General features: G+C 52.5%; 1 protein-coding gene across 2 annotated transcripts; it reads left to right on the plus strand.

Moving 5' to 3' along the window:
* Nucleotides 1-1,686: 1,686 nt before the first annotated feature.
* LOC100285471 (uncharacterized) lies at nucleotides 1,687-8,141 on the plus strand. 2 transcript variants are annotated; one of them, NM_001158364.3, is made up of 3 exons: nucleotides 1,694-1,798; nucleotides 1,906-2,117; nucleotides 7,708-8,141. In NM_001158364.3, the coding sequence occupies exons 2-3, from the start codon at nucleotides 2,025-2,027 to the stop codon at nucleotides 7,963-7,965; spliced, it is 351 nt and encodes a 116-aa protein (NP_001151836.1). In that variant the 5' UTR covers nucleotides 1,694-1,798; nucleotides 1,906-2,024; the 3' UTR covers nucleotides 7,966-8,141. The 2 variants fall into 2 exon arrangements, 1 of the variants encoding a protein (NP_001151836.1); NR_182165.1 differs by lacking the exon at nucleotides 7,708-8,141 and having other exon boundaries at nucleotides 1,687-2,378.
* Nucleotides 8,142-12,088: the final 3,947 nt, after the last annotated feature.

Here is a 12,088-nt window from a genome sequence, read left to right on the forward strand (position 1 = left end):
GAATTAAACAAGTGTCTGGAATTATTTTTATACTACGAATCATTTTCTATTTTAATTTATCTCATTTTATTTACTATCTGGACTGCGGGCACTATTCTTGAGAAGCTCAGGGTCTGTTTTGTTAATTCCAGGGCCTGACAGTGATGATCTTTCTATAGCTCAGGACTGCGGGTTGATAAACCAAACATACAGAGTCTCTTTTGCAAATATCTATGGCCGAAGGGGTATGGAGGATTCTGAGCCGCATGATCTAACATCGGTGGCCTAGATTAGACTTAACCCTATATGACCCGGTATGCAATCTCTCCCACACGACTTGGAAGAGACGACCCTGATTCTATTTGGTTGGATTCGATCTCACCCGTGCACCCATGATCCAACGATCCCGGTTTACTAACCTAAATCGTTATACTCTCCTGTTAATCCACTCCCTTCATCGGTCGATCGACAGCCCCAGTTTTTCTTCTTCCTCAACGCCTAGTCACATTGGTGGCCTCCACACCGCGACCGCCATTACCGGTGTGCAGCTTCCGCCACCTAAGTGCCCCGCTAACAGTTCGACTAGATGCTACTTAAGATAGAGGGCAAGACGAACAACATGGAGACACTCACCGGTGACCGAAACCGCGGCGACATTGACCCCGACCCAAAGCGGCTTGCCAACGAATTCTAGACTCCAGTACACTTCGGCGAGCACTGATGCACCCATCCGAGCATAGGCAAGATCCGCCAAGATCCTTCGTGAGCCGGTGGACGTCTCGAGTCTCCACATAGGCACCGAACGATGGAGGAAGTAGGGGCGACGGCGGCGGCAATCCCTCACCAATGGAGGTGGCGCTCCGGTTGTCTTTCTTGGCACTAGAGTCGAGCGCATGAAAGGTGGGAGGTGAAGGATATGTGCGGCAGGTAGATATACCCGCAGCCGAGGTCCACGGCTGGCGAATGGATCCCCTTGGATTCCTGGCCATGCGAAAAACGCGCCGCGAGCAGACCTCAGGAGTTCGTTGCAGAGGAAGGGGAGAGTCCTGACAGGTTGACCCCACATGCCAGCGTGAGCAAGGAGGCTAGGCGCCCGGCGTGCGATGACGCGACTGGTCGCCCCGGGCCCACGTGGTAGTGAGATGATGCGTGCATGCGTGTCATGAGTCAGCCAGCCGTGGCCCGCATGTCAGCACCGGGTCACGACCTCGGTAACACGACTGCGGTTTAGTGGGATGTGCGCGGGAGGAATTGGTGGGCCGAGCGCAGGGTTTCAGCCCAAAAGTCGTTTTTTCCTTTTCTTTTATGTTTTGCATTTCTTTCTCCATTTCAAAATTTACTATTTGAATTTGAATTTGTTAGTGAGTTTTACACATAAGTCAAGTGCACAATTAAAAGTATCAGCATGAGAAAATATATTTATTTATATATTATTATTATTATTACAGTACATATTCTTTTCTGTTTTCTTCTCTTTTCTTTTCTTATTTCCAATTTCAAATTCTAATTTCCTAACTTAAGCTTGTATCACAAATTTGAATACAAAATACAAAAATACAAGAACTTCGGCATGGGATGCATATTTCTGTATTTATTTATTATTGTTTGATTAACTTAATTCTATTAATTAAATGTGCAAAAAAAAAAGAAAACCAAATAATCTCCAAAGACTCTATAATCCCAAAACACCCATGTATAAAACATTTTTTTACCTTATACAAGTTTTGGCTTTAAACCCCTTTCCCCTCGCTTGCCGCTGCTCCGCCGTCGCCGCGCCCCGACCAGCATCGGCGAATACCTCCCGCGCACTCAACCGATGGTCTCACTACCTACGACTGTTCCCATTCCCGAGCTCCGATTCGGGGCTCGACGGTTCCTGGCCCCTTTGTTTCTTGGATAACCGATGCAATTTTTGGTTCTGGATAGGTTGTAGTTGAATGTAATCGATTGGTGTTCCCTGGCACCATCTTTGTCTGAGTTCCGATTCTGGAATTGCGGGATTGGTTGGTCGGGTCCGGTGAGCACGCTCGGGGCGGCGCCGGCCGATGGCGGAGCTGGTGGGGCCGCGCGTCTACAGTTGCTGCAACTGCCGGAACAACGTCTGCCTCCACGACGACATCCTCTCAAAGGCTTTTCAGGTCCAAACTCCGTGAATCACCTTTCCTCCACTTCCGGACGTGTCGTTTGTTCACTAGCGCTTATCAATTCAGCAATTACCTGTTGTGCTTATCTATATCCTAGCTAGGAGTTGCTCCGAGAATCGACTTCTTGTGTAGGTGCGATGCTGGATGCACGTTTGTTAATTCTGGAGGACCCGGTTGCATTGTACTACTTCTGATTCCACTATAAGAAACTGATTGAAGCGTATTTCTTTTTACATTTGCACATCTGAATCATGGCTTCAGGCTTCATGTTGTTAGAATACCCGTTTAGGGTTTGGAGTTATTCTCTATGTAATTACTGTCTCGCCCCTCCGTAATGGGCCTGGCCCAGTACTCAAGTCTATTAATATACCACCCAACCCTGTTAGGGTTAGGGTTTACTATTCCAATATGGTATCAGAGGAAAATTAGGTTTCTGCTCCCAGCCGCCAGCTCCTCCCCTGCTGGCCGCCGCCCCTGCAGGTCGCGCCCCAGCCGCCGCCCCCTACAGGCCGCGCCCGCCAGCCGCCGCCCCACATTCCTCTCTCTCTCTCCCCTCGCACCAGCGCCGAGCGCGCACCCGCGTGCCCCGGCCATCCTGCCCGCGCCGCCAGGGCGCGACCCCGCGCCCGTGCCAGGAGCCCTCCCCGCGCGCTGCTTCCACGCCGCCCAGGCGCCCTGCCGAGCTGCCGCGACCGCGCGAGCCCCAGCCGCGCAACTGCGCCAGGACCGGTGGACCCAGGTGTCGCACCGACCCCGCGCCCCTGCTTCACCCGCGACCTCGCCGGTGCCCTGTCCCGCGGCCGAGCCGCTCGCCCAGCCCCGCGGCCATCCCGCGCCAGGCGCCCGCCTCGCCTCCCCGACGCGGAATCTGCGCTCCTCTCGCCGCCGGCCGCGCTCGGGCAGATCCCAGGCTGCTACTGCCAGCCTCCCAGCCACCGACGTCCAGCACTCCGGCTGCCATTCTGCCAAGCACGTCGCACTCCTTCCTCCAGCCGCCAGGGCGCGACCCGGCCAAGCCGACCGGCGCCAGGGCGTCCTCAAGCCCCGCGCAGCCGCGCCCAGTGCCCGTGACCACGACCGAGCCGCAGCCGCAGCCGCCCGGCCACCCCGCCGTCCCACGGTCGATTCCCTCGCCGCGGTGCGCCATCACCCGGCCCGGCCCGGCCCGGCCCTCACCGCTCTTGCTGGCGTCCCCGCTGCTCGGCAGCCTTCTCCTCCCTGCTTCACCCAACCAGGAGCACCCGCCCGGAGGACCCGCACCCCTGCTGTTCCGCGTCACGCTGCGCCCCTGCTGTCCCGTGCCGTGGACGCCCGACGCCGAGCACTCAGCCGCCCCTGCTGTTCCGCGCCCGGCTGTCCCGTCCGCGCCTCCCTGCGCCGGCCTACACCGGTCGCCATGAGCTTTACCTCGCCTGCCGCTCTCGTGACTGTGCATGTCCTCGTCCACGACGGCCAGCTCATCCGGGGCATGTTCATGTCCTTCGATCCAGTCTGGAACCCTATTCTTCGGGACTGCGTCGAGGTCCACCCTCAGGCGGGCCGTCACGTGCCTGGACCGCTTGTCTTCCCACGTGCTGCGATCGCCTCCCTAGCGGTTAAGCCCGTGTCATCTCCCTCCCTTCCTAGTGCCTCTGTCGGGGCACCTTCTTTGGCCCTCTCCGTTCACACCGTACCTTCGCCACTTCCACCTCCCCGAACCACCACCGATTGGGTGGTTGACTCCGGGGCCTCCTTCCACACTACCCCCACCACTACTTCGTTACTCCACTCCCATCCACCCCACCCCTCACATCCTACCTCCATCGTCGTCGGCAACGGTTCCACCCTCCCGGTCACCTCAGTAGGTACATCGGCTCTTCCAGGACCATTCTGCCTTAACGACGTCCTTGTTGCTCCCGGACTAACTCATCCCCTCCTCTCGGTTCGTCGCTTCACTAGTGACAACCAGTGCTCTATGGAGTTCGACCCCTGGGGCCTCACCATACGCCACCTTCCCACACATGCTGTGCTTGCTCGCTGTGACAGCTCCGGCCCCCTCTATTCTCTTCACTTGCCCTCCACTCCCCACACCACAGTAGCCTCATCTCTGGTACTTACTACTACCACCACATCTCATGCTCTTGCTACTACCACCACCTCCTCCGCCATTTGGCACCGTCGCCTCGGACACCCTAGACCTGACGTCATGTCCCAGCTTTCCGGCCACTCCGACATATCATATACTCGGGGCTCTTCTGAGCGCCTCTGTCATGCTTGTCAGCTCGGCCATCACTCCCGTCTTCCTTTTTCTACTTCCACGTCCAGGGCTGTTCAGGCCTTTGATCTTGTCCACTGTGATCTCTGGACATCTCCTGTCCTTAGCCTCTCCGGCTACAAATACTACCTGGTCATTCTGGATGACTACTCCCATTTCCTTTGGACTTTCCCCCTTCGGCTGAAGTCCGACACGTTTACCACCCTCACTCACTTTTTCGCCTGGGTATCCACCCAGTTCCGGCGCCCGGTCCATGCCCTGCAGTGCGACAATGGCCGCGAGTTCGACAACAACGCCTCTCGCTCTTTCTTCCTCACTCACGGCGTCCAGTTGCGTCTCTCGTGTCCCTACACCTCTGCTCAGAACGGCCGGGCCGAGCGCATGATTCGCACCACCACCAACATGATCCGCTGCCTTCTCTTTCAGGCGTCTCTCCCTGCCACCTACTGGGCAGAGGCCCTTCATACCGCCACACATCTCCTCAACTGTCTTCCCTCGAAGGCGGTGAGCCACCCTACACCTCACTTCGCCTTGTACGGCACAGCCCCTTCCTACGACCACCTGTGTGTGTTTGGCTGTGCCTGCTACCCTAACACTTCCGCTACCGCCCCTAACAAGCTTTCTCCTCGCTCCACTCGCTGCCTCTTCCTCGGCTACTCCCCTGACCACAAGGGGTATCGGTGCCTGGACCTCACCTCCCACCGCATCATCATCTCTCGTCACGTCGTCTTTGACGAAGATGTGTTTCCCCTTGCAGGCTCCACCCCACCCACCGATCTAGACTCACTCCTCGAGTCTGATCCGGTTCCCCCCACCCTCGGCGCCCCGCCTCGCGCCCATTCCCGCGCCACGCGCGGCCCCGTCGATCACGCCTGCGCCACGCGCGGCCCCGACGACCCCGCCTGCGCCACACGCGGCCCCGTCGACCCCGCCTGCGCCACGCGCGGCCCTGACGACCCCGCCTGCGCCACACGCGGCCTCGACGACCCCGCCTGCGCCACGCGCGGCCCCGTCGATCACGCCTGCGCCACGCGCGGCCCCGTCGACCCCGACTCGCTTCGCCGACCTCGCGCTCGTCTACCACCGTCGCAGGCACGCCGCCACCTCGGTGCCTGCCGACTCGGGCCCGTCGACGAGCACGGCCCGCTTTGCCGACCCCGCCGTCGTCTATCACCGCCGCGAGCCGGCCATACCCGCCGCTCCCGACGTTCCGGCGGCCCGCTCCGAGTCGTCGTGTACCACCGGGTCGCCATCCACCGTGACCCCGGGCACGTCCACCCGATGGTGACTCGGCGCGCCGCTGGTGTTCTTTGCCCCGTCGACCGGCTGATCCTGGCAGCGGATACGACCTGCACTCCTCTGGACGCATCCCCTGTGCCCTCCTCCGTTCGCGCTGCCCTCGCCAACCCACATTGGCGTCGTGCTATGGAGGAGGAGTATGCGGCCCTCTTGGCCAACCACACCTGGGACCTGGTGCCGCGTCCACCAGGCACCAACGTGGTCACCGGCAAGTGGCTATTTCGCCACAAGCTGACCTCAGAGGGCTCCCTCGACCGCTACAAGGCCCGTTGGGTCCTTCGAGGCTTCACCCAGCGCCCCGGAGTGGACTGCGACGAGACCTTCAGCCCCGTCGTCAAGTTCGCCACTGTTCGCGCCGTCCTCTCCCTCGCCCTCTCCCGCGACTGGGCGATCCACCAGTTCGACGTCAAGAATGCCTTCCTCCATGGCACTCTGACGAAGACTGTCTACTGCAGCCAGCCCACCGCCTTCGTCGACGCTGACTGTCCGGATCTGGTCTGCCGGCTGAACCGGTCCCTATACGGCCTCAAGCAGGCGCCACGGGCATGGTACAGTCGCTTCGCCTCCTACCTGGCCTCCATCGGCTTCGTCGAGGCCAAGTCGGACACGTCCCTGTTCATCTACCGGCGCGGCGACGACACCGTCTACCTTCTGCTCTACGTCGACGACATTGTGCTCACGGCATCCACCGCCGACCTCCTTCACCGCACGATCGTCGCCCTTCAGCGGGAATTCGCCATGAAGGACCTGGGGCCCCTTCATCACTTCCTCGGCATCACCGCCGAGCGCCGGCCTCAGGGTCTCTTCCTCCACCAGCGCCAGTACGCCATCGACATCCTGGAGCGGGCTGGCATGTCTGACTGCAAGCCTTGCTCCACGCCTGTCGACACCCAGGCGAAGCTCTCTGAGGACGACGGGCCTCTGGTCGCCGACGCGACGTCTTACAGGAGCCTGACCGGCGTGCTCCAGTACCTCACCTTCTCCAGGCCCGACATCGCTTACGCCGTCCAGCAGGTGTGCCTGCATATGCACACTCCGCGGGAGCCCCATCTCACCGCGCTCAAGCGGATTCTGCGCTACCTCCGCGGCTCCCTCGACTACGACCTCCTACTCCGACCATCCCCGATGTCGGAGCTTGTGGTCTACACCGATGCTGACTGGGCTGGCTGTCCCGACACGCTCCGGTCCACCTCCGGTTACGCCGTGTTCTTGGGCGCCAACCTCGTCTCTTGGGCCGCCAAACGGCAGCCCATCGTCTCTCGCTCCAGCGCTGAGGCCGAGTACCGCGCCGTGGCCAACGGCGTGGCAGAGGCCTCCTGGCTACGACAACTCCTCCACGAGCTCCACAGTCCCCTTCAGCGCGCCACCCTCGTCTACTGCGACAACGTCAGCGCGGTCTACCTCTCCACCAATCCCGTGCAGCATCAGCGCACGAAGCACGTGGAGATTGACCTGCACTTCGTCCGCGAGCGTGTCGCTGTCGGTGACGTTCGGGTTCTCAGCGTCCCCACCATGCTGCAATTCGCTGACATCTTCACCAAGGGGTTACCGTCGAGTGTATTTTTAGACTTTCGCTCCAGTCTCAACATCTGTACAGGATAGAGTTGTGACTGCGGGGGGTGTTAGAATACCCGTTTAGGGTTTGGGGTTGTTCCCTATGTAATTACTGTCTCGCCCCTCCGTAATGGGCCTGGCCCAGTACTCAAGTCTATTAATACACCACCTAACCCCTGTTAGGGTTAGGGTTTACTATTCCAATACATGTCCTTGTGGTTGTACTCCTGATTGCACTGTACTACTTCTAAATCCATTATAGAAACTGATTGAAGTTTATAGACGGATGCGGTAACATTGATGACTTGGTGCTGAAAAGCTCAACAAAAAACTAGAACCCCCTATTACTGTGTCTGAGACTGTTTTGAAGCTTTTTTTATCACTCGGGGACGAAAAAAAATTCTTTAGTAGCACCATGTTGATTTGGACTTATGCTAGTGGTTAGAGGATGATGCCTTCTTCCTTTTTATGTTTTAGGGGAGATACAGCCGTGCCTTTATGTTCTCCCATGCCATGAATGTAGTTGTGGGGGCGAAGGAGGATCGGCAACTAACGATAGGGCTACACAAGGTTGCTGATATCTACTGTAGTGATTGCCGTGAGGTGTTGGGCTGGAAGTATGAGAGAGCATATGAAGAAACGCAGAAATACAAGGAAAGTTCATATTTGAGAAGTCAAAGATTGTCAAAGAAAACTGGTAGTGTCCAAATTGTGACTCAGCAAACGTTCTGGTGAAGATGAAATGTTATAATATGCTTTTGGATGTCTGCGTCCTTGTAGATAGCTGTCCTCCATGGATTGCAGCCCGGAAGTGCTTTAATGTTCTTGTTGTAGTGACAATTGTAAAGCACACTTATTTCTGTTCATTTGTGTGAATAAGATACTGCATATGGTTATTTGGCCTTGAAACATGGTCTCTAATGTGCTTTACTTGGTGTGCCCTCAATGTTTTTACAATCTCGTCCTGGATGAGAGTTGCGTGGAATTTGTCGTTGGGTCTTTATCAGTTTGCTGAAAAGTTAATGGCCGATTGCATGTGTTGTTTGGTTTTTTCAGGACATGAGAAGATAGGCGTAGACTAGTTGACATGGAACTTGTTTTCATTTATTGAAGAGATCATCTGCTGTGATATTTATCAATTCATAATGGTTTTGCATGTCTTTCTCTGCAAAAATGGCCCCGTTGATGTGGCAGTCGAACTGTTGTCCAAATCCAATAACGAGGGAGCATGTATTTGATACGTTTGGTTAACGACGAATTGGCCCTGCATGTATGTTTTGACGAATCGTCCATCGTTGGTCACTCTTTTACTAACTGCTTTGACCTATAATATGCAGGCACTTGCCAAGTTGAAAAATCTGATAAGTTGGTGCTCAGCTAAAGGAACAAAATTTGCGTGTTCAAGCCCCTTGCGATTAGGTTGGAATTAGATTCGGTTTCAAAACTCGTGTGTTTTAGCTGTCTTTGTTATTTTACTAGTAATTTGCATCTCACTGTTATGTTTATAGTTGGTTCCAATATTTAGGCCCGACCTTGCATTAGTGATATGTTTCTGTGCATAAGATACTATTTATGGTTATGGTTGGTCACTCGTTCTGATTCTTGAAAAGGCACCAGAACAAGGCAACACAATTAAGAACAAGGACATTTTCCTCTTCAATTTATCTTCAGTTTTAGAGATAAACTGATGAGAAAAAGTTATTAAGATTGAAATTTTAACGAAATTGAGAACATATAAGCACACAAAAGATATATCCACTATTATACTCTCAGTATTATCTTATTATAAATGAATACAATTATTCGTTCGTAGGTATAGATAACAACCCATGGGCAAAGGCGAACTCACTTTCGGAGGCATAGATAAGCAATCTGACTTGAAATTGTGTCCGTGCATTAGCATTGTTCACCTATTTATAGGGATAGTTCAATATACAATTAAGTGTGAAATTACAATCACAACCTCAAACTTTATACACATAGCTATAAAAATTACTAGGGACATCATTGTCATTCCTTCCGAAGCGATAGCAAACATTCCAGTCTCCGTTTCCAGACCATGTGCTTCGACCTCGACGACATGCTTCGACTCTGCACATAAATCGAAGCTTCCTCCACTTCTCTTTTCACTTGTGTTGACATCCTTCGGCAAACATATGTTAATTACTCCTAAGACAAATTGTAAAAAACTGTCAATATAAATTAGTTTTGAGAACCTTCGGTTAGTTTTGAGAACCTTCGGCAGAGGCATTCCCCCAACAGTAGCTCCTTGCGGGATTAGTTCATTTTTTTTCTATAAAGTGCTCAGACCGTGAAACAGACGAAAGCTTATGTCGAAGGTCCGAATAACATCTTTCTTAAGCATGTTATACAACATAGTTAAACAAGCATATCTTCGAACGTGTAACACTGGCGGTCCATAGGGCAGCGAGCTCAAATGGGATGACTCGTCTTCCACGCCCGCCTGCTTATATAATCTGGTCGGTCCCATACGACTACCACAACATTTACTACTTGCACCAACCTACTGACATCAAATTCTCTAGCTCTGAAGCTTCTTCCAGTCCTCCATTTTTTTTTGCGAACTTCAGGAGCTTAATCTTCGGCAATCTTCCGATGCTCACGATTTGTTCGATTGCTAAGCTGGCAACCCTGACTTTGTCTAAGGCACTTGGTAGGGAGGAAGATGCCCTTGACACCGTGGTTGTGGGACCTGTAGCACTGATTTCTGAGGTGATGAAGGCGACATCCGAGACGAGGAAGCAGAAGGCTAACGAGGCCACTGAGGAAGTCTGTTTAGAGGAGGGTGCTTCAGATGCTAAGGAGGATGTTGCCGAGAAAGAAGATAACAATCTTCAGCCAACAAAGCCCAACTACATCGATATGGTCAGTCTATCATTAAGCCTAGGGACCTGGAGCTCTTGAAGAAACTTAGTTACATTGAAGATCATAATATTATCCGTTTTGCTGGTGACGAGACCACTTCTGAGTTGAAGGAGGATGAGATTGTAGTTTTCAAGAGCTTCTTCCAGACTGGACTTGGAATGCCCATGTTCAAGATGATTGCCACTGTATTGAAGAAATACGAGATTTATATACACCAACTCACGCCAAATGCAATAGTTAGACTGAGTGTCAATATATGGATCTTACGAAGCCAAGGTGCTCGAGTAGATGCCTTCTACAGGATTCACGAGCCGCACTATCAAATGAAGGTCAGGCCTTCGGACAAACCGCATAATAATTTCGGGTGCTATTGCTTCGCCTACTGGAAGGATTCAAAATTTCGAGTTTTGGCGTACCGAACGAAGTGTCTAAGTGAATGGACCAAGGAATGGTTTTATGTGAAAGTTGATACAAAGAAAAGGGATGAGTTTAAAGGTATTGTGACGAGTCCACTTAAAGTGAGCTTCGGGTACAAGAGGCCACTTTGCAACGTGGGTGGAACTATCAAGATGACTTACATCACCTTCAATACTATGGCAGACAGGATTGGCACCGAGACTTGGTGCAAAAGTTTCTTTGCAATAGGATTTTCCCCACTTAGTCTGGCTGGGGGATGTCAAAGCCGAAGAAGGGTGATGAAGAAGTAAAGGCTGATGTTCTTATTACTTTTCCTTATCATTTCAAGAAGCAACCATGTTCAAATGCCTATGCGTCGAGTGGCTAGGGGCCACCAAAGTAGTTTGCAATGAAATTCTTGGTAACTACCTTGTCAAAGAGGACCGAGCAATGACAGCAGCCTTCGGAACTCGAGAAAAATGAAGGCTGAACAAAGTCATGGATGCACTGGAATTTGAATATCCTAATTATCAAAACTGGCTAAATATATCGACATAGGAATAAAGAGGAAAAGAATCATCAATTATGCAGAGGGAGGCACTAGGATGGTAAAAGCCAAGGGGCAAAAACAAAAGATGACCAAAAAATCGAAGGTGGCAAGTGATGATGATGAGGGGTCCTCTCACTCAAAATCGAACACCCCACCTAAAAAGGAAGAAGGCAGTCACATGTACGAATTTTTTATATTTTTAGCCATTTTTCGGAAAAAAATTCACGTTTAGATCTTAAAAAAATTTAATGTCATTTTTGGACCCTTTGCTCGGCGCCATAGCCTATGGCGCCGAAGTAACACAGCTCGGCGCCATAGGCTATGGCGCCGAGGTCGTGTTGCGTTGGCACAACACGGACGCGTGGCGTCGACGTGGAACCGAGCTCGGCGCCACAGATCTTGGCGCCGAGCTCGGTTGTGTTATTAACATATTTGTTGCAGACATGCGCTCAAAGCCCATCTAGCCCACTTGGTGGAGCACAAGACTTCTAACCTTGTGGTCGTGGGTTCAAACCCCACAGTTTGCATTTTTATTTGTTCTTTTTTTGTTTATGTCGCTGGTGTGTCCGTTCAAATTTATTTCTCGCCTAGATTTTTTTATCTAGCCACTACTCATTTTTTTTAAATAACTCATTAGGTATATTTTTTTTTTGTCTTGGGGCTTTTGCTGCCAGCACAAAAGCGTCCATGCACGAACTCATTTCCTAGCTTCCAAAAATAAACGTGTGCACTGTGCAGTAAAGCCCGCAAAGCAATAAAGCACATGGACCTGGTTATTTGGTTAAGCACATGGGTGTGATTCGATATTGTTCAAACAATTCCATGGAATCAATTATAGCACTTTTTAATTCCTAAAAAATAAAGTGAAACGCTTTTTTTTGGGGGGGTGATGAAATTCAAGAGCTACCTCCTTAAGGACCCAATATACTCTTCCCTGGACTGCCCCTCCATTTCTTTCAATTCCGCTTCATATGCATACGCCTGCAACATAACACAAGTATTTACAAACCAAGTAATAAGCTAGGC

The sequence above is a fragment of the Zea mays genome, chromosome 7 (genome assembly GCF_902167145.1).
Source record: "Zea mays cultivar B73 chromosome 7, Zm-B73-REFERENCE-NAM-5.0, whole genome shotgun sequence".
Lineage (NCBI taxonomy): Eukaryota > Viridiplantae > Streptophyta > Magnoliopsida > Poales > Poaceae > Zea > Zea mays.

Bases quoted from the DNA above. Each gene is read 5' to 3' on its own strand.
- LOC100285471 (NM_001158364.3), top strand. From the start codon at position 2,025: ATGGCGGAGCTGGTGGGGCCGCGCGTCTACAGTTGCTGCAACTGCCGG. The intron at 2,118-7,707 runs GTCCAAACTCCG...TTTATGTTTTAG, and splicing joins TCCTCTCAAAGGCTTTTCAG to GGGAGATACAGCCGTGCCTT.